The 26,078-nt window shown below is 41.0% G+C and overlaps 2 protein-coding genes across 3 annotated transcripts in view; both read left to right on the top strand.

The window, feature by feature from the left end:
• Positions 1–4,372, top strand: part of LOC111155270 (protein kinase cAMP-dependent type II regulatory subunit beta) — a 90,826-nt gene extending 86,454 nt beyond the window's left edge. Inside the window, exons 9-11 of the mRNA XM_022515395.1 lie at positions 963–1,028; positions 1,159–1,297; positions 3,362–4,372. Coding sequence (XP_022371103.1) covers positions 963–1,028; positions 1,159–1,297; positions 3,362–3,495 — 339 coding nt within the window. The 3' untranslated portion in view covers positions 3,496–4,372. The remainder of the gene's footprint in view (positions 1–962; positions 1,029–1,158; positions 1,298–3,361) is intronic.
• Positions 4,373–13,094: 8,722 nt separating this feature from the next.
• LOC111155216 (HMG-box transcription factor 1) overlaps positions 13,095–26,078 on the top strand; it is a 29,399-nt gene continuing 16,415 nt past the window's right edge. The window contains exons 1-3 of one of the 2 annotated variants that reach the window (XM_022515326.1): positions 13,095–13,127; positions 20,655–20,838; positions 22,971–23,199. In XM_022515326.1, coding sequence (XP_022371034.1) covers positions 13,113–13,127; positions 20,655–20,838; positions 22,971–23,199 — 428 coding nt within the window. In that variant the 5' untranslated portion in view covers positions 13,095–13,112. Of the gene's footprint in view, positions 13,128–15,782; positions 16,317–20,654; positions 20,839–22,970; positions 23,200–26,078 lie in introns of those variants that run through there. The other variant, XM_022515327.1, reaches the window with a different exon arrangement.

The raw sequence follows: 26,078 nt of genomic DNA, 5'->3' as shown, positions 1-26,078 counted from the left end.
AGGGTTTATTGAAGGTATTTTTAGGTATTATCTCTGAAGCATTTATAAATATCTATGTTACATAAATCTAGACTCCACATTTTTATGATGTAATCTGATACTGCGTTTCTTGAATTGTATGTACAATTGTATGTGTTTCTATGAATTGTTTCTTGAAATGTATGTAAAGAGTTTTGAAATTCCCAAGTTTCTCTAGAATCACTTTGGAGGCTCAGAAAAGTCAGTATTTGCTGTCATCTATACTACACTACTTACTTCAGGAGGCATCACTGGAAATCAGGGCAGAGTTCACCCAAAAACAAAAAGTAGAGAAAGCAGGGATGTAGTTAGAAATGGCAACCCTTTCAGAAGCCTTTTTGAGGCCCCAGGGTAGGATAGAGCATCAGTAACAACATCAGGGCCCACGTGGGCTGCCTCCTGATATGTCCGGTTGTTTTCTCCTCCTTGAGAGTTTCTCCTCTCTGGGCCCCATGCTGATGCTTCTTATCAGAGGATGACACAGGGTGCGCATCTGAGCGCTTCTTGGGGAGCACAGGATTGGCCTGCAGAGCAGGACGTGCTGGGACACGGCACTGCCATCTGGGACTGTAGACATTGTCATCCAGGCAGGAGTTGGGGCTTAATTCTTACCTCCGTATTTGCCATGTCTCCTCGGCTAGCTTTAGCCAGAAGTGCCATGTGGAAGAGTTTATTATTTGAAATAATTTTACATGAAATAAATAACTGAACAATACCAAATCATTATATTGTACATTCTAAACTGAAGGTGAGCTTGTTACTCTAGAATTGTTGATCACGGCCTCTCAATGTAGACAGCGAGATGGTCTGTCCTCTGGCCCCTCACTGTGCCGGCAGATCTTCCGTATGATGGAGCTGGGTCGATCTCAGGGCTGCAAGAGGCCAACAGGATTGCGGGCAACGAAATCTGCATTTCCCCCACTCTGTCTGTTTCCTTCTTACAGGGAGATTTGGCGGATTCTTTTTTCATCGTGGAGTCGGGCGAAGTGAAAATCACTATGAAAAGGAAGGTGAGTGTTGGCAAGTCCTAAAAAGCCACGTTGGCCACAGAGCACCAGGTTTCCTTTCTGATGCTCACCCTACGATTAACGGAGTTTTCATGAGCTGAGTCACGGCTTACACTCTTCCTTCCCTTGTCAGGGTAAGTCAGAAGTGGAAGAGAACGGCGCCGTGGAAATCGCTCGCTGTTCTCGGGGTCAGTACTTCGGAGAGCTGGCTCTGGTCACCAACAAACCTCGGGCCGCTTCCGCGCACGCCATCGGGACCGTCAAATGTTTAGGTAAGGGTCACGGGTGGACATGCCTCTCCTTGCAGTCGTGAGACCTGCATTCCATGTGTTCGTGAGCCTGTGCCGACGATCTCACTGGGTCCCCAACTTTTACGGTCCCCACAAAAGAGAACAAGGTCACGATTCATTGCTTTATGGAATCCATTTGTGGGAGCCTTTCGTTTTTTCTTTATGGATCGTCCATCCCTATTTTGTTCTTCTGTACAGGCACGAAAGAACATCTTGTTTTAATAAAGAATTCAGAGTATGAAGCTTTAGGTCTCATCTTTCAAGTAAAGTTTGTGTTTCTCCAAAAAAAAAAAAAAGAAAGCCAGCTAGAACAGTATTTTTATAGCATCCATCCAGGTCTGTGGGCAAAGCCAGAGGGTCTGTGGGAATACTTCCTCATCCTAGTCCCACAAAACGAAGGTTTGGGTTTGTCAAACGCAGGACGGTTTTGTTGTCCAGCTGTTAACGGTAAGTCATCACAAATGCCACCTTCAGCTGGAAGACCTCCCTCTGACCTAGGAGACAGAATTTACTTTAATAGTGAGGAACGGAAGCCAGGAGGAGTCCACGTAGAGGACACTGTAAGAAAATTGATTCCACAGTGATTATCCACTCTGTGTTCTCACGCGCAGTTCTGTAGAATAAACGTAGTGTCCTCAGATCTGCAGGCATCTTCAGAATTAACTCCTTAGAAAGTCACTTTTTGAAAGGCTTTCAGGAAGTATAATAGTAAGTGTTACATTTGGATTAAAGGGGAGGTAGATAGGAACTAATGGGTAATTTTCCTCAGTACAGATAGGAGGAAAAGTAAAAGTAAAGTGAGTGAAACCCCATTAATTTTTTTCTGTAACAGTTATTCACGTTGAAGAAAACCTGAGAAATACAGAAAAGGATAGGAAAAACTAGGAGTCACCCATTCCACCCACCCCCAAATCCTGTTATAATTCCTTCTCATCCTTTTTTTTTATTTGCGGGGGTTTTCTGGTTTTAAGGTTTTGTCAACTGCCTTTTTTCCATTCACTGTAGCTTAATCAGGCACTTGCTCATTTTATTTCTATTTGAACAAATTGTAATGTGTGAGGTAAAGTACACATTGTAAGTCATGCAGGCATTCCCCACTGGCAAATATTTTGGGGGTTTGGGCCCCATATATTGGGGTGTGGGGGAGAGTTTTTGTGTCTGTTTGTGCAGATAATTTTCCCATATATAAGATTTTTCCTTAGGAATGTTCTCAGGATACACTTTCTTTTCATGCCGTTCGAGGTATACTGCCAGCTCTCTCAGTCTGTACTAATTTACATGCTACCATAGTACAATAATGTCCACTTTCTCTGTTCTTGCAAACATTGTCTTTTGTACCTTTGCAGATTTGAGAGGGAAAGAAATATATATATATGTATATGTGTATGTATGTATGTATTTTTTAAATCTGTATTTCTATGGTGGTGTGATATTTTCCACACGTATATTATAAATAGAGTTTTTAAAAGTGCAGGGGACAAGCAGGGAAGGGGACATAAAGCATATACTTAGAAGCAGACAAAAGCACTTGGGCCGCCATTTAGAATTGACTAGACAATAGGATAAAAGAGTAAAACATTACAAAAGGTAACACTGGGTCTTTACAGCATGGCATTGGGAGAACAGTAGAGAAAAAAAAAAATCAAAGAGAAACAGTGGAGGAAAAAAACAAAGGGAAAACAATAGAGAAAAAAAAATCCCTTGCCACCTTTAAGGAGTTCATATTACTGAGGTGGTGACATCAAAACTAATTTATTTTTTAAAATTCCAAGGCCTTGCTATAACAGCCCCTCATTTTTTTCTTACCATAGACCAGGAGCCTCCCAGCCAACCTAGAAATGCACAGATTATCAGAGGAATACTGGCTGTTTACTTTCTGAAGTGGAACATTTTTATCCTTATGCCCTTTCCTTGCATTTGATATATATTTAAAAATGCCATTGCATTATTGATAGCTGCAGAATGGGCATAGTAAATAACTTGGGAATTTTTCAGATTTGCAAAGGATGTTAAATTTGTTTTTCTTTTATTCTCCCCTTTTCTTAGCTATGGATGTGCAGGCGTTTGAAAGGCTTTTGGGACCTTGCATGGAAATTATGAAAAGGAACATTGCCACCTATGAAGAACAATTAGTTGCTCTGTTTGGAACTAACATGGATATTGTTGAACCCACTGCATGAAGCAAAAGTATGGACAAGACCCGTAGTGACAAAATTCCGCAGTAGTGGTTAGTCCACTGAGAATGTGTTTGTGTAGATGCCAAGCATTTTCTGTGATTTCAGGTTTTTTTCCTTTTTTTTACCTTTACAGTGTATCTGTAAACAGAGTAGTGATTTAATACTCAATAGGCTTTACCATCATTTCTAAAGAATAGGTCAAAAGAATACTGACATACTGCTAAGATGACTTTGTACTCCACAAAATTATGATTTGAGTGAAAGGTTCATTCAGATGATTGTAATATACCAAAAGTATCTGTGTGTAAGAAGATAATTAAAGGACACTGCCGTGGGTGATAAGTGTTCGTTTGGACTTCCCGGGGTTGCTGTGTTAGTGACTGTGCCCATGGAAAGGGACCTTGGCAGTGACTCATGCTGGACAGCATGACATCACATTCTTTTTACAACTCACTATATATAGTAAGTACAGTTTTAATCATTTTTGTTTTCTCAAGTTTTTCAGGCTTGATAAGTTATGTGCTGGCCTTGGACTACGGTGAAATGGTAGAAAACATCATATGCAATTTTCAGACCTTTTATATTTTTGCAATAAAGTACATTTTGATGTCTTTGGCATAATGTCAGTAACTTCCATACTCCAGTGGTTTTAAGGATGAGAATGTAGTCATTATGATAATAGGGAAGAGTCTTTGAGATGAGAGATCATTAACACAATTTCCTCATAAAGCATATATCTGCTCCTTTTTTCCATTTTGTAGTTCTCTGTACTCTTTAAAAGTTTGAGTTCAACATTTAATGTCACAAATGGTTTTGTTTTTTTTTTAATGCTACTTAGACTTTTCTTCTAGAAGCTGGAGATCTTACATATGCTGAAAAAAAAAAAGAAAGAAAAAAGAAAAAAAAAGAAAAGGGAAAAAGCGACCTCTCCTATACCAAAAATATTTTGGGGTCCTCATCAACACGCCCACAGGGATATAGCTCTGTTCTTCACTAGGTGTACATAATACGATCCTAGGCAGACCTCTCCCATGGGTTTCCTTTAAAGGTGGTAGGAATAAATTTTTATAAGCAAAACCAGATATAAAGATAAAAGGAATTTCTGCCCCATCCATATGTCCTTGCTATTTGTGTGACTGTAGACTCGAAAGTGCAGGATGGACTTCATACGTTTTCGTTGATAATATGCCTATTATTCTGCTACATGAGATGAATTACATTCAACCAAAGCAGTATTATTCTTAACATGGTTTCTATGTCCATGTGACCCCAGTGTCTGGAGAGGTTAGTTCTAATCAGTTGTTCACTTTTAAATGAACAATTGCATTTTGGGAAACAGGTTTTAAAGAAATATATATACCTGTGTAAAAATAGTCTGTGGCTCTTACAGTGTGATGTTATTAGAGAACGTTTATGGTCTTACATATATAATGAAAATATGGTTTAAAATGTGTTCATCAAATAATGTACATATAAAAAGTATGTAAAGTATAACTTAGCCACATTTTAGAACACCATTTAACAATTTTGCAAACTTTCTTGTAGGAAGGGAGCTTACGACATGAAGATGACTTGTTTTCTATTTCAGATTTTATTTTAAAAGCCAGGTCTGTTAAACAAGAAAAACCACAAAGAACCCCCAGATTCCTAGTTCATCATTCTGTACTCTTTATCCACTTTTTCAAGATACCTTGTTGCATCAGCTGATTGTTAACTATTCATGGAATAGCAAACAAATGCCTGTTTAATAAAGAACTCTGACCAAGGCTGTAAATGCCAGTTACATTATTTTCAGTATTGTTGGTTATATTTAAATTTACCTTATAATAAAGCACACTTTTATAATAAAATGTTTTTAATGTTTTTTTTTTTTGTTTTGTGTTGTGTTGTGCTTCTGTCCTGGGATTTGGATGGTGCATATTATGCCATGTGAGAAGCAGGACAGACAGGGGGTACATGTGAAAGCCATTGCCCCCCCCCACACACACACACAACCCGGACCTAATGCAAGAAAAGAGTATAGTTCTTTATGGCAATAGGGATTTACAGATTTTAACTATTAGTCATATGCGATCTAAACAATCGCAGTGTGCTCTAGACTAGCTTGGCTGTGTAGGTCACCAGAGATGTGTCACTAACTAGGGAATTTACAAGTCGAAGCATCTAATAAAAACATTTGACTCACACTTGACGTGTGGATGTGATGTCATCATTCAGTCACAAACCAAGATTCTTTACTCTTGGGAGATCCTCCATTGAAATTTCATTCAAGGATACGCTCTGTGTAGCTATGAACTATTCTGGAAGAACATTGTAATAACGCAAGTGCTTCTCCTTGTTTCGTATAGTGTGTGTGTGGGGGGGGGTGTTCTGCATGTCACTATGAACTAGGATTTGCCTATGTTGTTACAAACACTATCTGTGACACAAGTTGGGTGAACATGCTTGGATTACTGTTAGAAACTAGCAGACCATTTAAAATGTGTAGAAATTCTGCGAGGGAGGCATGGGACATGAAGTAGAGGACTCTGGGTTTGATTGAAATATGTCTGATTAAATGCTGAGTCCTTTTCCTTTCCAGAGCAATTTTCCTAATTTTCTCTAGCAATGTTACATTTAGAACAAGGAATTTGTGACCTGTGGCATTCTTTTTTAAATTTTTTATTTAAATTCATCAGTCTCATGTAATACCTAGCGTTCATTACATCACATATCCTTCCTAATGTCCATCACCCAGTTACCCCATGCCCCCACCCCACCTCCCCTCCAGCAACCTTCAGTTTGTTTCCTACGATTAAGAGTCTCATGGCTTGCCTCGCTCTGGTTTCATCTTGTTTCATTTTTCCTTTCCCTTCCCCTATGCTCCTCTGTTTTGTTTCTTAAATTCCACATATGAGTGAGGTCATATGATAATTGTCTTTCTCTGATTGACTTATTTGGCTTGGCATAACGCCCTCTCGTTCCATCCGCGTCATTGCAAATGGCACAACCTATAGCATTCTTAAAACCTCATGCCCAGAAGGGTAAGAAATACATCTGGATAAGCCATGGCTTTGTTAAATAACTGAAGAAGCAATTCTATCTGAATAAAATGTTAATACTGAAGGGAGAAATGGAATTGTTCATGCATAAGGGAGAAATAGAATTATCAGGAATTCTGGCTTCTGGAATTAAGAGAGTGTGAAGTGTGGCTTGATGTTGAATATCAGAAAGAATTCTGACCAAAACAAACTGGAATAGGAGTTGAGACAACCTTCCCTGCTCCGGGATATTTTTTAAAGGCAGCAAAACTGGTTGAGCAACTGAAACTATATAGTTGTTAGTCTTACCCCAGGTACTTAAAAAAAAAAAAAAAAAAAAAGAAGACCTTAAAAGTATAGCAAATTATGGAAACATAAACAATAAAGTTTACCAGATATCGGCCGAGGTCTTATGTGCCCAACAATAACGATGGGAGCCTAGATCAGTCCATGTAAGTGAGGAGAGTCGGTGACTGCCCATTTACGTGGTGAGGCCACGGCAGAACTCCCAGGCCACTGATTCTCTTGGTTTCCTGTGCAGTTCTTGATCTCGTATGTTTTCCCATATTGAGCCTATTGAGAAATCTGCATCAAGTACGTGGTGCAGATGGTTAAGACTCCTGAGAGGAAAACTACTTGACCAACAGATCTGCGTCTGTCCCTTTTTATGCCGTAAATTTATAAATCTAAAATTGCCTAAGAAATCCTCAAGGTGCATGTTAACACTTATATTTGGGGAGATGTAATGAGGCATGCTGTGGAAGTAACTGCACCATAAAAATGAAATGACACTTACTAGGTAGGTGGTTGTCCCCAGATTCAACCACAGCCCGAGCCTTGCTACCCTCCCCCTCCCCACCCCCCCAATGTATATATGAAATATTTTGTTAGTATTGATTATGAGATGTTACAGTAAGTAAATGAATTTTTACTCTCAGCTGCAAAGAACAGAGAATGAGTTTTTCTCTAGGGGGCCAGAGAAGGTTTTAGGTGTGAGCCAGAATTGGACTCAAATGACAAAAGCAGCCTTGGCTCCTGACCTCAACAACCCGGAAGCGAACCTCTAAGTGTTTCTTGCTTAACAAGAATGAGCATGTGAGCAGTAAATACGACCAGTCAAAAATCTCGGATAAAGTTGCTTCCAGTCGCTGATTTTCCATCTTTATCCTAATTGAAAACCTACCGAGATCCTGCTGAGGAGCAAGAGAATAAGTGATCTCCCAAGAACTCCTCTGCCTCCTTGAGGCCACGCCTTTACATACGACTATGTTCTTGAAATGCATACAAATGACGTTTTTAGAAGAGATGCTCGCTTTTCCTTGTGATTGCTCCTTAAATTGGCTGAACTTAAATAGCCTCCACATGTTTACTACTACAGCGCATTGTGATAGGCTGTGGAACTTGAAGGAGTGGAAGTGGATTCGAAGAATCTTGTTTGCCTTTGTGTGACGGAGAGGAAGGAAAATAGCACTTAGCCTGTGAGCAGATGAGACCTGTCCTCTTAGATCCATGATAAATGTTCACACATAGAAAGCCCGTGGAAGCTTGTTCATAGTCCGTGTGCAAGAGAGCAAGGGACATGCAGGATAGCACATAACATGCCATACTCATAAGAAAGTTCCTGCGGCCTGTTTCCTGCTCACTTCCTCATATGCTCTGCAGGCACCTACTGACTCTGAGTGCTCAGACAAAAAGATGCATTGGAGATGGTGGCGGGGAAGGAGGAGGTAACATTAGTAAATGCTGGGTGGGGGGCAGCAAATGAAAGCAAAATATTAAGTGTAGCCACAGTGTGATAAGAGCTGTGTGCATATTATTCCTGTGGCTTTAATTGCTTTTTATCAGACTTGTCTCTAAAAGGAGGTTCTTGTGACTGGTAACTAAAAGGAAATACATAAAGAAGAGCCTAAAATAACAAGACACAGGAAAAAATACATAGGAGATTGTGTTAAATGGTTCAGATAACAGGAATGGTCTATTCTAGAAAACTCGCAATGAAAAACCCGAGAACAGTTATTTGAAAGATTTCTGCTTCTTAATTTTATAAAAAGGAAGTAGGATTAAGTTGAATTTTTTTGTTGCCTTCTCTAAATGCTCACGTTTTCATGAGTACCAAATTGGGCAACTTACAAAAACATTTTGAGGGTGATTGAGGCCGCAAAGCATAGTGCCCTCTGAGTCCTGAGGACATCCGGGCTTATTTCTCTCCACTTGGATCTCCTAAATTCTACATAGGTTCAGCTGCTTTTAGGAACTCTGTACCCAAATTTCTTGCTTGCACAGAAAGCTCATGATTTAAAATTGAACCCACCCTTTCCCCTTTTTCCAGTTCCCAAGTCTGTTCTCTCCAGCATTCCCCACCTCAGCAATAACATCGACATACCACCAATACCCACCCACTAGTAATCTCTACACCCGGTGTGGGGCCCGAACCCACAATCCCGAGATCAAGAGTCACATGCTTCACTGACTGAGCCAGCCAGGCGTGCCCCCCCAATTCTTTATTCTTCCCTTTTTTTTTCCCTTTGGCTCTTCCTCCTAAAGGTGATTGTGTTAAGACACCCAACATATCGAAGCAAACTTATGCTCTATGGTCATCTGAGTAAAATTTAAACTCATAGTAGAATCAAGAATTATAAAGTACAACAAACATATTACTCATTTCTAAAATGGCACTCATCATTAGCTCCCAGGCATTCCCTTACAATTTGAATATACTTGAGTACTTGGAATTAATTATAAAATTAAAGTATAGTACATACATGGAAGGATGCCTCTATGATTTTTAAATAATCTACCCAAAGAGAGACTATCTGAAAAGTTGGGGAACTACTTTCAACCATTTCCTAGTTTTAGGAAATGTGTCCCATTTCCTAGTTTTAGTATAGATGGTCCCCAGCTTGGGATGGTTTGACTCACAATTTTTCAACTCCACGGTGGTGCAAAAGCAAAGTGCACTCAGTAGAAACATTCTGATCTTTCCCCAGGCTAGCCATAGGTAGGAGGACAATCCTCTCTCATGATGCTGGGCAGGACAGCCACAAGAGCATATGGGTCAACAACCCATTCACTTAGAGCCATTCTATCTTTCACATCCAGGAGAGCATTTAGTAAATTACATGAGATGTTCTACACTTTATTATACATAAGCCTTTGTTAGATGATTTTGCCCAACTATCATCTAATGTAAGTATTCTGAGCAAAGCAGGCTCTGCTGAGATGTGAAGCTCTGTAGGTTAGGGGTGTTAAGTGCATTTTCAACTTGAGATGATTTTCAACTTATTGGACATAACGCCATTGTAAGTTGAGGAAGATGTGTACTTGATTTGAGTGATTTCATTTCCTTTTTTATCAGTTCAAACAGTGATATTCTCAATATGTAAACAATGCCAGGTGCTTGAACTTAATCTTTAGTCCAGCAAAGTAGTCATTGGTGTGCCAAATGTAGAGGAATTGAGGCAAATATATTGTTTAATTTGACCCCTAAATAGGGTTTATCTTTTTTTTTTACTACCTTTAACAAATCAGCATTTCATGTTTCTTTATGAAAAGAGAAGTTGATTTGTTTACGTGTTCTTAATTATATCTGCTTTAGTGAGAGAGTAGAATTTGCATATATAAAGATTTTCAAGGAGATCTTACTAGTTTTTTACTTTGATCTTTGCTCTGGGTTATGAGTTGTCTGGTTTTATTAGTCACTCAAGAATTAATGAGGATGACACACCTGTTAAATACACATGTGGTACTAATACTGTCATTTAGCTTCCCAGGAAAGTCAAAAGACAGGACTAATTGTCCACTTTAAAGGTGTATAGTTCCCAATACTGATATTTAATCAGTGTGACTGAAGCATCAGAATTTTACTCCCCAATGACTTAGACAAAAATTAAAGTATGTGAAGAGATTTCATATCTTTGTAGCAAAGAGTTCAACAAATAATAGGAACTAAACATTTCTGAATGAGTGAATGGAAAAACTTCTCAGGGCTATTAAAAAATAATTCGTTATAATAATGTACAATATCTTGATCTGAAGTTGAAATTATTCTTACCATCATAGTGTCCACCAAAAAAAACATCTCCAGTAAGGCTTTTAGTAATAACTTTCAAGTAGAAAACCCTTTAAAACAAGGTAAGGTTCAGGGGACTCTGCGTGGCTCAGTCAATTAAGCATCTGACTCTTGATCTCCGCAAAGTTCATGATCTTAGGGTCATGAGTTCAAGCCCTGAGTTGGGTGTGGAGCCTACTTAAAATATAAATAAAATGAGGTAAGCTTCAGCTAAAGGCAGGCCTCCTGGTTTACCCAATGAATAGGGGAAAGGAGTGGCTCAAGTTCTTGAGGGGTTTTTTTTTTTTTTTTTTTAAGATTTATTTATTTATTTGACACAGAGACAGCAGAGAGGGACAAGCAGGGGGAGTGGGAGAAGGAGAAGCAGGCCTCCTGTTGAGCAGGGAGCCCAATGCGGGGCTCAATCCCATGACCTCCTGGACCATGACGGGAACCGAAGGCAGATGTCTAACAACTGAGTCACCCAGGCGCCACAGGGAGACTCATTTTTTGGGGGGAGGGGAAGCTTTTCAGTTTCCTGGTGGGTTTAAAACATAAATATTTCAAATTTTAATTTAAGTGACTAGGTAAATTCCACAATTTTTTCTTTTTTTCAAAAAATGACACACTGGAGAGGCAGCACAGCAATCCTCCACGGTAAAGGGGGAAAATAGGAAGACAAAAAAAACAAAATAACAGGGTCACAGTCCACATTCTTTTTTGGAACCCTCTATAAATCTCTGAAAGATAATACATTCAAATCCTGTCCTTTACCCTCAGTGAAAAATTTAGGCATTTTGTTGGCTCTCAATTATTTTTAGGAAAAAATAATACTATTTGTGAATACAAGAAGTAAATCTTTGATTCTGTGGCACAGAGAATGATTTTAACAGAATTTCAAGTCTTCAAACAGGAAATCCCTAAAAGAATTGGAAAACTTGTTTTTGTTTGTTTGTTTTTGAAAACTTGTTTTAACCCGCGAGAGTTACTTGGAATTTGATATGTTATGTTGCTTTCAGGGAGATTTAAAAATTAAATAAATGTATAGGTGGGGGTCATTAAAGGAATAATCAGCTATGGTTTCCGCCTCTTTTCGGTAGTTTGACTATTGATTTCTAAATAACGTAGGGTTTTCCTCTTAATTTTAAGCATACAAATAGTCATCTAAAGATATAAAACTTGAAGCATAGCTTAATGATTAAACGTTAAAGGTTCAAAGGAAAAAAAGCTTAATAATGCCTTTGTAATGTGAATGGTAAAAACATGAATTATAGACTCGGTGGATTGTGATGGACAGCCATGTTTAAAGTGAAGGTAACTATAAAACCAAAGAAGCCACCCTCCTCTGGTGAGTCAGTTATTAGTAACTTAAGGAGGAGCTCCTAGTGGCAACGAAGTGCAAAGACACGCTCATCAATGGGAAGTCGTCTTGGCGGGGGGGGGGGGGGGGGGGGGGGGGGGGGGGGACACTGGTTAACAAAAACTCACCAGAGACCCTTAGATAATGATTCACTAATTCAGTTTAAGTCACACACTGTACTGCTATTTACTTTAACCAATAAGCAAGCTGGTCAATATGGAAAATACCGCTTTGATCTGCCTCAGTCTCTGTAAGTCAATAGTAATCGTCCACCCCCTTCCAGCTTTGAAAATTCACCAGACCCCGAACTTTTCTGCGTTCATCCCCGAGCCTCCCAGTGACTGGCACGTCGCTGGCATTTAACACACCCTGCGTGAACTGATCGAAGAAACCCTCTGAAGTTGCTGTCCGGGGAGTGGCCAGGCAAGATTGAGGATAAAGGAATTCTAGTTCTTCCCACTGGAGCGCCACACCACCTTTATTACCCCATAATGCCCGGGGCTGTGATTTGTGGGTGACTGGGTCCCTCGCGAGGCTGCACAGCTTCCGCTTCTGCAGTCATCTCCTTCCCCTCGCACTAAAACAATACCTTGGCCTCCTGCCAAACTTCGAACAGCAAGCGACTCTGGCTGTTTATGGCCCGAAATGGGTGCTGCGAGAGACTGGGGCTCTCCGAGCGCTGAGAGAGGCCCAGAGGAAGAGAAGAGGCCAAAGCTTTAAAACACTCCCTTCCTCCGCCCCCTCCCTTTTGTCCCAGACACCAAAACAAACGAGCTGATACACGTGTCCCTATGACTCTTGTTTACTATCAAGACAGCGCTCTGCACGCACCTCTGGGATATGTAGTCCAACCGGTTTCTCTTGCCTACAGTTTCCCAGAACAGAGCAAGGCTGAGACTACGAACCCACAAGCCATTTCGGGGGCAAAGTTTGGCTTAGGTCCCCGGAGTCTCGGCAGCAATCCAATCCGAAGCGCTCACTCTTGTGATTGACAGACCGTCTTCTCCAGTAAACACAACACAAAAGTCAATACAAGCCCGCCTCCCGAGACGGACGACGCGCTCACCCAATGGGAAAGGGGAAAGATCGAATGACATTTCCATAGACCAGTAAGAAGGCTAAAGAGCTGGGAGGAGGCTCAACCCCCGGGGGGTTGAGGGGAGGGGGAAGACGAAGCTTGAAAGACTTGGTAATGGCGACGGGTTTGGTAAGTAGGAAAGTTTCGGTTGAGGAGTAAGAGCAGCGGCGGGAGCAGTAAGGCGCGCCGGAGACACCGGCCTCAGTCGGAGAGAGGGTACACGAGTCGCTGGTGGTGTTGTCGCGTCCAGGGCGGCCCGCGTCGCGGCTGCCCGCACTCCGCGGCGGGTTTGTTGTCTTTCAGTTCGGGAAGGGGTGGGGGTGGGGAAGGGAGGGGCAGGATCCCGAGGGGACCGGGCGGCCGGGCGAGCCTGGGTCCGCGCTCCTCTTCCGCCAAAGGCTGCCCTCACAGTGGGAGCAGTTAGCCGTTCTATAACTGCCGGTGGCGAACCCGCCGGACCGGCGCCTCCCGCGAGTTCACCTAGGCTTCGCGGCGGCCGGGCCCGAGGGGGTCTCGGGGCCGGGGGCTGGGAGGAGTCGGCGAGGTTGGCCCTCCGGGCCGGGTTGCGCGGTGGGTGGCCGGGCCGGGTGCGGAGATGGGGCGGGCCTGAGCGGGGGGAAGGGGCCGACGCGGCGCCGGGGCTGCCCAGGAAAGTTTGACTTCAACTTCGCGTGTGTGGGCGGACGGTCGGAGGTTGGCCTCGGGTGGGCTGTCGGCCGGGGTTGGGGGACCCCAGCGAGGCGCCGCCTCCTCTGGGGGCCGAGAGGGGCTCGGGCCGAGCTGGGAAGCTCGCGGAGCTGCTGGGCCCCGGGGCTCATTGTTACGCATTTCGAATGAATGGGCTTCGAGGCGCCTGCGCGGTGCTGCTGAGCGGAGGGGAAAAACAAGCCTGGAGTCCAGGCTGCGGTCACATGATGGGGGGAGGGGAGGGGAAGGCGATGAATGGCGAAAGAGGGTGGGGGATGGACTTGGCTTGAACCGGGAGGCGCAGCCTCTGTGACCGAGAGCCCTAGCTTGGCAGGCGTTTCCAGTCTCCGCCTTCCAACCTATGCTGCTGCCGCAGGCAGATTAAAACAAAAAAGAATCCAGGCGAAGTCGACCGTGGGGGCCCCGGTTTTTGTACCTTCCTTAAGCGCTGCACAGCGTCTGGGGGATTTCACTCGCGGCCGCGCGTGCTTCACTACCTAGAGTTCGTTCTTCAGCAGTCTTCAAGAATCGTTTTTAAAAGGAGTACTGACAACAAGGCTGTACTCCATCCAGTCTTCAGCTCAGGCTGCCGCTCTAAGACGGGAGGAGGGTAATAGGGAGCTGTGTATACTAGGAAGTGTTGGGAGCCCTCCCAACAATTCCCGACGAAGTGCTGTAGATTTATTTCCCTCTAACCAGCGGTAACAGATGACTCCCAACCTTAGTTTTGAATTAGTTATTACCTTTTAAAAATTGAAATAATTTTGACATCTGTGAATATTTGTTTAACTATTGATAATGATCTACATTGTAATGTATTCCTAGCATTTCGGTCTTTGCTCCCCCCCCCCCGCTTTTGTCTTTTGTTTTAGCTTGCTAACAAGGGTGTTAGGGTCCTCTGTTCAGTTCCCTTGATGAAGCTACACTAATTTATCCCTCCTTACATGTGGAGGATCTGTTCCCAATCCTGTGGATGCCTGAAACCAGGCATAGTATCGAACCCTTTGTATGCTGTGTTTTCCTTATGATAAAGTTTAGAAATTAGATATTAATAATTAGTAATAAAATAGAACAATATCCTGTAATAAAAGTTGTGTGAATGTGGTGTTTCTCAGAATACCTTATTGTCCTGTACTTACCCTTGTGATTACGTCAGCTGATAAAGTGCCTATGTGGTGAGATGAAGTGAGGTGAATGACCTAGGCATTGTGACTTAGTTTGGCTGCTGTTGACCTTCTGACTTTAGGTCAGCAGGAGAATTAACTGTTTCCAGACTGGGTTGACCTTGGGTAACTGAATCCACTGAGAGGGAAACCTTGGATAAGGGGCGACCACTGTAATCTAAATATCTCAATTTCTCATGTCAGAGATCTAAATTAATTGAGCATAACCTTCTGTCACCTCCCCTCCATCCCCCCAAAATTTGAGCTTGGTAAAAAAGTCCTTTGGGATTAGGGGAGGACTTAAATCCTTTCCATGATATCCTTGAGGATGGAAAGCTAAGGATTTAGGGACCAATGGGCACTTGTAAGTGGGAGTCTCTCCTCTCTTGTCTATGCCTTTTGGCTCTTTTCAAGAAGAAAATGGTCACATTCAGTTGTCAGAGTGCTGTTTTCCTCATCCATAACTGCTCACAGAGCTGTTCTGAGGTTTTTATGGAATTAAAGGAAATCAAATGCTCTGTACACAGGAGGTAGGCAGTTAGTAAAACCCAATTTCCTACTTGTCCATTCATGGAGATTTAGCTATTTCTGGTTCTCTCCACCTCTGTAAGATTTGTTGGATATTTACAACAGTTTGCAAACAAAAGCAATAGAAACTTCCCAAGTCCACCCAATAAAAATTTGTAATGCTGGACATGCCATTTCAAAGCACAGCTTGCTGGAGAATTTTACTCTTCCCTTTTGAGAATCCCTGGTGTAGTTGCAGAGTTAGCCGCAGTACAAGGCAAGCTATGTCAAATCCTGTAATACCAAAGCCGTATGCAAAAGTATGAATGAACAATAGGGTTAGCTCTACCAGGAGATATTTGAAAGAGAAGCTTGTTTATCAAAATGAATGTCTAATTGGCGTAATGTATGCGGGGGAGAATTTTTGAGAACGGACCCTTTTGGTATTTTTTTATTACTGTATCAGAGGTCTTGCTTCCCTCAAATAGTTTGACAGAGAAAAGTCTGAGACAAAAAAATTTACATTCATTTAGGGATTTGAATTTTGTTTTCATTTATTTTACTGAATTCTTCCAATAGCCCATTGAGATAAGTGCAGGTGCTGTGAGGCAGAGGTTAAGTGGCCTGCCTCACATTCCATGGTGAGCGGGAGGGAACCTCCAGTCTTTTGACTTAGGACTGGGCTCCCATTTACTGTGCAGTAGGCTTGCTGAAGCACTTCCTGCATTATCTCAAGACCACGGTTTGATAGCCTTGAGCAGTGAGAGGAGCACACACATAGAGTTCAAATTCAACAAATACTTGGTGAGTATTTTGTTAGTAGGCAGTAGCTCTGTTTTGAAACTGAAATGTTTTTTCCCCAGCTTCCTATAAGAATATTGTGAGGGGATGTTGGTAGATCACAAGAACAAGGGGCTGAAGAACCGACAGAAGTTGCGGAGATGTTAGTGTACTGTAAATGGTGAGCGGGGACAGTGCAAGACCCACTGAGAGGGGAAGAGAAAATCTAGTTGGAAAACGGAGAAAGCCAAAAAGTTCTGCAGAGGGAAGGGGAGGATAAGAAGAGTTGCAACTCTGCTTCCGTGGATTCCGGAGCGCCTTTGTTTTGTACACTGAAGGGTGGCGCTGAGGAGATACATAGGTACAGTGTGACCTCTGAACTTCATAAGCAAGAGAAGATGAGAAAATGGTCAAGTTTAAGATTGTCACTGGCTGGCTTTTGCAGATCATATCTCGTGAAGCATAGTACAACAGATGTTCGTAAGGAGTTTGAGTCACTAAGATAGGTTAAATTGTGTTGTGTACACTTAAGATGTTGGAATATTTTCCATGAAAAGACTTCAAACCTGCTGCCTAAACTGGGAACACTTGCTGTTCAAAGAACTCAGAGTGACTAGTTCCTCTCATGTCTTAGGCATTGCTCAATAAGGAATCTGCATTGATACTACCAATTTTCTTTTATAAGAACTCTTGCAAAGGAAGCTGGGAGCAGGTGGCTGTCGAATTGGGAATGAGAATACACTGTTTTTTAATGTATTTTCCCTTAAATATGAGTTGTAGATGTTTCTGCATACTGATACCATGTTTCAGTATGATTTGTTTTATAGGCTCAAAGAAAATGTTTATAGTTCCGATCACGTCAGACCTCTGTTCAAAAATCTTCAGTGATTCCCCTTTGTCTGGTAATTGCTAATAAAAACAGTAGCCACTCGGCGTTGAGGGTTTGCTCTGTGTTAGGTACTACTGTAAGCTTTTTACATTTGTTAGCTCACTGAGTCTTTACAACAAACTACGTAGGTGTTTTTTTATTTCCATTTTACAAACAAGGCAAAAAGATTTTGAGTAGATTGTCCAGGACACCTAGCTAATAAGTCGTAAATCTGATTATAAACTCAGCCTAATTTCAGAGCCCTTACTCTTGTGTACCAAAAACAAAGAAACCAGTTTTCGTAAACTAGGATTGAAGATGCTGGCGCAGTCTACCTTTCCAGCCTTCATATCCATGACCACAAGACACACAAGGCCAGCCTCCCTTCTGGTGATACTGGATTCTATGTTGTTTTTATTTTATCCAATATTTTGCAGACTCTTCAAGTTTGCTCATATGAGTTTCTCTCGTTGGAAGGCTTTTCTTCCTTCCTTTTTACCCATTTGTGGCCAAGCCCTGCTCTGTAGAACCGTGGTAATTTGCTTATATGTTTCCACTAAAGTATAGATTCCTTGAGATTGAAGACAAATTGTTCATCATTGAGGCCCAACATTGCAGCTAGTTTAGTGTCTTGTATATAATGTGTATTAAATAAATGAATATGTATATTTAAATAAAAAGGAATTTAGTAATCATTTTTAGCTCACTTGTTCTCACAGTGCACTTGGTATTCTTTGGAAATGAAATAAATAGAAACCAGCTCACAGGGTCATACCCCAGACCAAAGAAATCATATTCTCTGGAGGTGGGGCCTAGGCATCATTTTGTTCGAACCACACGTAATCCCGTGCTTGAGAATCACTGATCTTGCTAAAGTTTGCTTGATTTTTGCATTGTGAAGTGGAGGTTCAGAATAATGATTCGGCCAGTTCTGCTTGAGAAATCAGTTTGTGTTAGCACATCTTCTGTTGCTACCAGTTTTGTAGGAGATTACTTGTTATACGCCAGCAGATTTGCTCTTAACCATATGGTAAGACTGTGATTAATTAGTAGATAATAAATTGTACTGAACTGGAAAAGTTCCATTTCTTGCAAATGCCTTGGACATCTTCTAGATGAACTGTTACTTGCCTGAAGTAATGGCATGACTGGTGACTTTTATTGAGATGTGTTGGATAACTTGTCATATTTCTGAGGGAGGAAATTGTTGAAGCCGAATAAACGAGCTCTCTGGTCTCCTGTCATTAACATTTTCAGTAACTGTTCTATTTAGGATATTAAGTACCCAGAGTACGTGGAAGGTTGCCTTGCGTCAGTCTAGGGATAAAACATTTTGTAAAGAAGAGTTTACATTTCTTTGACTCACTGTGTCTCAGTTCATCCTCACATCCCCTCTAGGAGGAAAGTAGAGCAACTGTTTGACAGATGAAGATAACTGAGTCAGTGAGAAGCTCAGTCGCTTAGATCAGATTATTTAGTAAGTGGTCAAGCTAGAATCAAAACTCATGACTCCTTACATCTGACCCAGTGCCCTTTTCACTACTCCATAGAACATCTTTGTCAGTATTGAGTAAGACTCTTAAAACAGTGGCTAGGATGTGGGTCATTTTTGAGGGGTGTAGGCAGAGAGAACCAGAAGTAGAATGTTAGAAATAAGTAAGGCAGCAGGCAGTTTAGTTGCATGCAGTGGGAACCATAAGATGTTTAATTGCCATTCACCTACTAATGTGTCTCCAGAAATCTGAAATAATCTGATATAAGCAGGTATGTTTTTGAAAATTCAAAGTTATTAGAAGAGTGAAAAATCTGGGAATAGTGTGTTCAGCAGTAGGAGAGATAAGGAAATTTTGGTATATTATGGAACTATGTAAAATCAATCTGTAAGAAAAATTAGTGACATAGGAAAATGCTTATGAACTTAAGCTAAGGAAAAAGGTATCAATTATGTATAATGCAAAGTATGGAGGAAAATACATGATTGTAGGTGTCTGCATGAAAAAGAGATTGGATTGTAAAACAATATACCAAAATGTTAACAGTATCTAAATCTGGTTGGTGGGATTAGAAGTCAGTATTCCTGGGGCATCTGGGTGGCTCAGTCGGTTAAGCCTCTGACATTTGATTTTGGTTCAGGTCGTGATCTCAGGATCCTGACATCAGCTCCCTATAGGGCTTCGCACTCAGCAGGGAATCCGCTTGAGATTCTTTCCCTCTGCTCCTTCCCCTCTCCCCACCCATAGAAGCCTTCTTTCTCTGTCTCTCTAAAATAAATAAGTAAATCTCTTTTTAAAAAGTAATTTTTTCTTTATTAAAAAATTTCTTTTTTTCCATTTTTTCCCCCACAGTGATTATGTATTTTACAGTTAGGAAAACATATTTCATAATAAAAAGATCATGAAAAAGCCTTTGGAGAAAAAAATTTGTCAGTGTTGCCAGTGCTTGTTGGTGATTGTGTCATGGCTTAGAAAGTTCTGGTATAAATACTGAGCAGTTAACATCTTTTCACTGCATTTTTGATCACCAGAGGCTAGAGTACTAGATTTCTAGTGACTTTAAATTGCAGTATATTTTATTGTTTTATTTTGGGGTAAAACTATGTCATGTTAGTTTTCTTGTGTGTATTAGTATTTTTTTTCTTTTAAATGAGCTTTGGAGTAAAGCCTGAGAAATCAGGAAATATTCCTGCTGCTGTCAGCCCAGTTAAATAACCAATTTGATCATTGTCCAAAGGCAGAGTGTAAATGGTATAAACACAATTTTACTTTTACAACAAAATTTAGTTGGTAGACTTTACTAGAAATTATGTAGGTATATAAATCTATGTTATTTTCTTCCTTGTGATAGTTTCATAGGCTTAAGATGAGGATAGATTTACTATTTGTTTAAATTTCCTATGATTATTACTCATTTTAGAAATAATAAGGACAGGTACCTTTTTATGATGGCTAGGTACCAAACTTTCATAAAGAAAACGTGGCCAAAATAAAATAAAAAAAAAAAAAAGAAACCATGGCATTTTTGAGAAGTGTACTATATGGCCATTTTAAGAAACTCTTAATGTTATTTTAAGTATGTTAAACTTTACTTTCAGATAAGAGAACAAAATAACATAGTGGGTAAATAGAGAAATTGAAATAGAATCTTCAAAAGTGAAAAAAATAGAACATTTCTTCCCTTTTTTTAAAAATTTAACTGAGGAAAGTTTGTTAATTTTCTTTTCCTTTTTTTTAGTTTGTTAATTTTCTTTTAAATTTGAAGATACAAGTTGAGAAAATGGTTTTCTTGGTCTCTCTATTTGGGTCTCAGAGTTTCTTAAAGAAATAAAAGTATATAGAATAGTGCTATTATTCTATTAAAGAAAATACTATGAGACTGACACACTACCTACTGTGCTAATGAGGCACCTTAAAGAAAAGAGTATTAATAAATTTAAGATATGAATCCTTTTGGATTTGGGTATAATTTAGTGCTGACTACATGGTCAGGGAGTCTGCCTGCTTTTAGAAATCCTTTAGGGATTTGAGGGGGATACAGATGGCAATACATGATTACGTTAAAGATGTAACATTATGAGTCTCTGACGGATTTGATACCTCTGTAATCTCCAGATCACACGACTTGACGTTTTTCCTTTATTATTTTTGTTTGAAGTCGGAGCACCATAACATGGTGTGGGAAGTGAAGACAAATCAGATGCCTAATGCAGTACAGAAACTCCTGCTGGTGATGGACAAGCGCGCTTCAGGCATGAACGACTCATTGGAGTTGCTGCAGTGTAATGAAAACTTGCCCTCCTCACCTGGATACAACTCCTGTGATGAACACATGGAGCTTGGTAAACAAAATTAAAAGTTTTTTAGGAGTCTGAGATTCATATTCTGTTTGGTCCACTTCTCCACCTACCTTAAACCGCTTCAAAGTATGTGAAGTTTTTGTACCTTAGGAGTTTTCAGCATTCTACTGTTACTGCTTGTAAAATATTACTTAAAACCAACATAACTTTGGGCTATTTATGGTCATCATCTATCAAAGTCAGTCACTGTCCTGGGTAAAGGGTAAAGTTCGGGCCATTAAACACCTCCGGAAACACCTCCTGCGTGTGGCTCCTGTGATTTTTGAAACCTGTTGGTGAGCTCAGTACATTGTGCTCGGCTGGTTTGTGGCTGCGATGGGCAGGTTATAGTGGACCCTTGAAACTGGAGGATCTGTCATTTATGGTCATCAGTGCCGCCAAGCTGCCCTCGGGATGTGTAGCCGGTAGAAGTGTGTAGGTTTGTGCAGGTAGGGCTTGGAATTGCACTGCTAGGAGGTTGGTATTGAAGAGTCAGCAGCCAGGGCTTGTGGCCCTGCTTTTCAGCTTGGCTCTGTCTGCATTTAATGCCCGGCTTGCTGAAATGTTCGCAAACCCCCGAGAGGCCGTGATCATCTTCCCTTTACCAGGGATAGGACAGAGGAGACTACGTGCTGCTGCGCTCTTTGGGAATTTGGAGATACTGCAGGTCTTGGGACATTTCCTGCTTGAATGCCCATGGGTTGCTGGGCCCTGTGAGTCACCAAGTGGTGGGTGCCATTAAGCACGGAGCGCCCATTTGTTCGGGTAGTTGCTTCTCCACCAACCCACCAGTTTCAGGAGGAAATCAGGAAGTTAGGGCCAGTGGGTGGCAAAAACTCGCACCCCTCCTCATTGCTTGGGTTTAAAAGCAGTTAATTTTCTGAGCTTGAAAGACAAATGAACTCTTTCTATGCAGTAACTAAAGAAGTGCTGGTCCAAGAAGGGCGTCAGCGGTGGTGAAAGGGGGATAGCTAGGCCAGTGTGAGAGTTACAGGGCGGAGTTTGCATAATGTGATGTTTTTCAGCTGCTCAGTGAAATGGGGATGGCTTCTACTCCGTTTTCTGAGTGGATATCCTGAATTAATACTTAATAAGTAAGACATTTCGGGGGCACCTGGGTGGCTCAGTGGGTTAAAGCCTCTGCCTTCAGCTCAGGTCATGATCCCGGAGTCCTGGGATCAAGCCCCGCATTGGGCTCTCTGCTCAGCGGGGAGCCTGCTTCCTCCTCTCTCTCTGCCTGCCTCTCTGCCTCCTTGTGATCTCTGTCAAATAAATAAATAAATATTAAAAAAAAAAAAGGTAAGACATTTCGGCTTCAATAGGCTGTTCTGAGATGTCTGCCTTGAGTAAGAATTCTGTGTCTGTACTTTATAGTAACAGCTGACCAGGACTCCTAAGGCTAGAAGAATTTTCTGTTTATATATTGAAGGGACCCAGTGGATCTGCAGTTTGTTGTAGGTGTGTTTCATGAAGTTTTTTTTAAGGCCTGTAAGATGCTTTTTCTTCTCTCCTTTTTCTTTTTTTTTAATACTGGTTTTTTAGAATTCAGTCTTCGCTGGCGTTCATAGCCGTGGTGTGTACATGAGCCTTGGGAACACACCCTTAAGAAAACATAACCAATAGTTATTACTGAGTTTAGAATTTTTCAGTCAAAAGAAAGAATTCAGCATAGATTAAGTTGAATAAGTAGTACCTAAAACTTATAATATGAACTATTGATCTCATCTTTAAAAATTGTTCTCATTATTGCAGTAATCTTCCATAACAGGGTAATAAAGAACAGGAGTAAACCCATGTGTGTACATAAAATGCCTTTTTCCTCATTAACATGTTAACCTAAAAACATCTTTGGTGGCCTATGGGCTAATGCCAGGTGAGCTATAAAAAAAAAAGAAGACACAAACTTTTTCTGGTCTGGGAAGAGGTCTGTTTTCTGTCAGGCTCTGTTGACCCTTGAATGTAGAAGGTGTCATTTTTTAGACCAAAACTTCCTCATCCAAGAAAACATTTCAAATTTATACTTCCCACAGAATTAATTAACTACATTTAAGGACTTCTCTTCCAGCTGTAATTTTTAACATTATTCCCTGTATTAGCAATTTCCTTTTTATAATTTTGAGTGTGTTTCCTTGCAGATGACCTCCCTGAACTTCAGGCTGTTCAGAGTGATCCTACCCAATCTGCCATATACCAGCTAAGTTCAGATGTTTCACATCAAGAATATCCAAGACCATCTTGGAACCAAAATACCTCAGACATAACAGAAAATACTTATGGTGAAAATGAGGTGGATTGGCTGACTGAATTAGCAAATATCGCCACCAGCCCGCAGAGCCCACTTATGCAGTGCTCGTTCTACAACAGGTGGGAACACTGACTATATTGTTACTGAAAATGTCTGTCACTACAGAGAACTATTTTTTTTCTAGTTTTAAAAGTAATAATACTATTAACCATCTAATGCGTGGTTTACTGAATTTAGAATTTATAAGTCATTCGAATTAGGTTCTTTGTTCTGTAGTGATTACAGAGCTTTTTCACCTGGTATCATGATTTCATACTTTGAGAAGTAGATAAAAGGGATGAGAACCGCAGAGTCAAAAATATTTGTAAGTATATTAAAGTCATCAAAAAATAAACCAGACCAAGAAATACTTTTATTAGATACTTAGGCTTATAGAAATGAAAATTATACTATGTCTAAAAAACCATAGTTGTAATAAATGTTTTATTTTAAAATCTTAGCAACCTTGAGTTTGGTTCCTTTTGGTCTAGGTTTATTTCTTTCACAGTGTATGTAACCTTACGTTACCTTACCTGTTCGTGAAAACTATAATTGCTAATGTTAAATCTAGAACATCATAAAAGTGGACTGCCATTGGTGAACACCACTATTTCATATACCCAGACTAAACTTTCTGCAAATGAGTTGTTCGTGCTATGAAATTGTGGAAGCTTTGAACTAAAATTCCTAGAGAGACCTCAGTGGGTAATGTTTCATTAATTATCCCTAAAATTAGAAAATTATCTATGTGACGGGGCACCTGGGTGGCTCAGTTGGTTAAGCGACTGCCTTCGGCGCAGGTCACGATCCCGAAATCCCGGGATCAAGTCCCTCATTGGGCTCCCATCTCCATGAGGAGTCTGCTTCTCCCCTGTTAATCTCTCTCTCACTCTCTATCAAATAAATAAATAAAATCTTAAAAAAAAAAAAAAAAGAAAAAGAAAGAAAATTATCTATGTGAAAATACCTAGATAAATATGATAGTTTGTAGGAGAGAGAAGCGGATTTGTACTCGTGTGGGTAGACAGACTATATAGTCCATATGAGGTGATGTAGGAATAACTGAATTTTGGTAGTGCTTCTAACTTAATGTAATTCTTTGCTAAAAAATAAACTTTTCATGTGTGAAACCTTGGTTTTCTTGCAACCCATTAAATTATTTTGTTTTTCCTCTGTTCAGTGGGATGTTGGTCTCCATTAGGACAAATTCAATTTAGTTAACTAAATTTCTCAGTTTAATTCCATGGGAAATTTCCGAGAAAGAAAAAATAGTCAAAAAGCTAAAAATTGGGGCGCGTGGGTGGCTCAGTGGGTTAAAGCCTCTGCCTTCGGCTCAGGTCATGATCCCAGGGTCCTGGGATTGAGCCCCGCATCGGGCTCTCTGCTCAGCAGGGAGCCTGCTTCCCCCCCCCTCTCTCTCTGCCTGCCTCTCTGCCTACTTGTGATCTCTGTCTGTCAAATAAATAAATAAAATCTTTAAAAAAAAAAAAAGCTAAAAATTTGTTTATAATGAAAAACAAACAAACCCTGACTTTCCTATTGGACTTTTTTTTTCCTAGTTTAGTGATAACACTTTATTTATTTTGTAACAGCAAACTTAAGGGAATTAACAATGTAGCTCACGGAAAGTTGAGTAAACCCCTCAGAAGATAATCAATATAAATAAAAACATAAAGGAGTAGTTCCCCAAAGATAGAAACTTATTCTCTGCAGCATCTTCTGTGCTTCCCTTCCTCCTGGGGAACAAGACCAAGAGTCAACGCTCTGCTGTCTGGCCTGCCTCCTCACACTGTCAGCGGCTGTTCATGTAGCTTCTTCTAGTGTGTCTGAATTCTGCCAAGGGGTTAAGGACAGTTATCATTTACATTACCCCTGCATAGGTAGAGGGATGGAGAGACCAGCGGTGTTGGGTGTTTCAGACACGTATGGCATGTTAATTTTTACAGAATGTTTAGGCCATACACATTTTAGAACATTGCATTGTTACTTCTCCTTAAATGGTTCAACAGAAGAACTAATAAACCCCAATTTCTTTTATTAGTCCTGAAGGCACGGATATACTTAAGGACATTTAGCAGTCTGGCCATTCTCTAATAGCATAAAGGTCTAAATGTTTGGGGCACTTGGGTGACTCAGTTAAGCAGCTGCCTTCAGGTCGGGTCATGATCCTGGGGTCCTGGGATCAAGCCCCGCGTTGGGTTCCCTGCTCAGCAGGGAGCCTGCTTCTCCCTCTCCCTCTGCCTGCCAGTCTGCCTGCTTGTGCTCTCTCTCTCTGTCAAATAAATAAATAAAATCTTAAAAAACAGTATTTGTATTTTGAAATCCAGAACTGGAGAGTTTTTTTTTTTTTTTCTTTTAAGATTTTATTTGACAGCACAAGCAGGGGGAGCACAGGGAGAGGGAAAAGCAGGCTGAGCAGGGAGTCCAAAGTAGGACTCCATCCCAGGACCCAGGGATCATGCCCTGAGTTGAAGGCAGGCGCTTAACTGACTGAGCCACTCAGGCGCCCCTAAGGGGTTTTTATTTAAGAAGTGACAGAACATGAAAGCATAGTTTTATAGACCCTTATCAAAAAGTAACTTCTGCAAAGGCATAATGAAAAAGTGTTAGTGAGGATAAAATAAAAATCGTGGGGCTAACACAATTTCTCAAGGAGTAAGGGAAGACCTGGAAAGTGAGATGTCCCTCCCCCTTTAACCAGCTAAGAGGGTTAGTACAGACATGCACATACTTTGCTCTGTTATGGCCCAGATTCCTTCCTGTTTGGCACCTCTGACAACTGTCCTGATATGGGCCCTTCAGGTGGGTTGGTCTCCTCCCTGTTGCTTTCCGAACTCCTGAGCTGAGTGCATGGTGCCGCTCACCCTGGCTGGGCAGGCTGCCTACTGCTCCCCCTTCCGGGAAGGGTTGGCCTTTTTCTAAGGTGGTCTGAGGGAGAATAGCTAGCCTTATGAGTAGA

This window comes from Enhydra lutris, unplaced genomic scaffold (assembly GCF_002288905.1).
Source record: "Enhydra lutris kenyoni isolate GAN:26980312 unplaced genomic scaffold, ASM228890v2 scaffoldscaffold40, whole genome shotgun sequence".
Taxonomy (NCBI): Eukaryota; Metazoa; Chordata; class Mammalia; order Carnivora; family Mustelidae; genus Enhydra; species Enhydra lutris.
The sequence above is the reverse complement of the archived record's forward strand: the minus strand, read 5'-3'. Positions and strand labels throughout refer to the sequence as shown.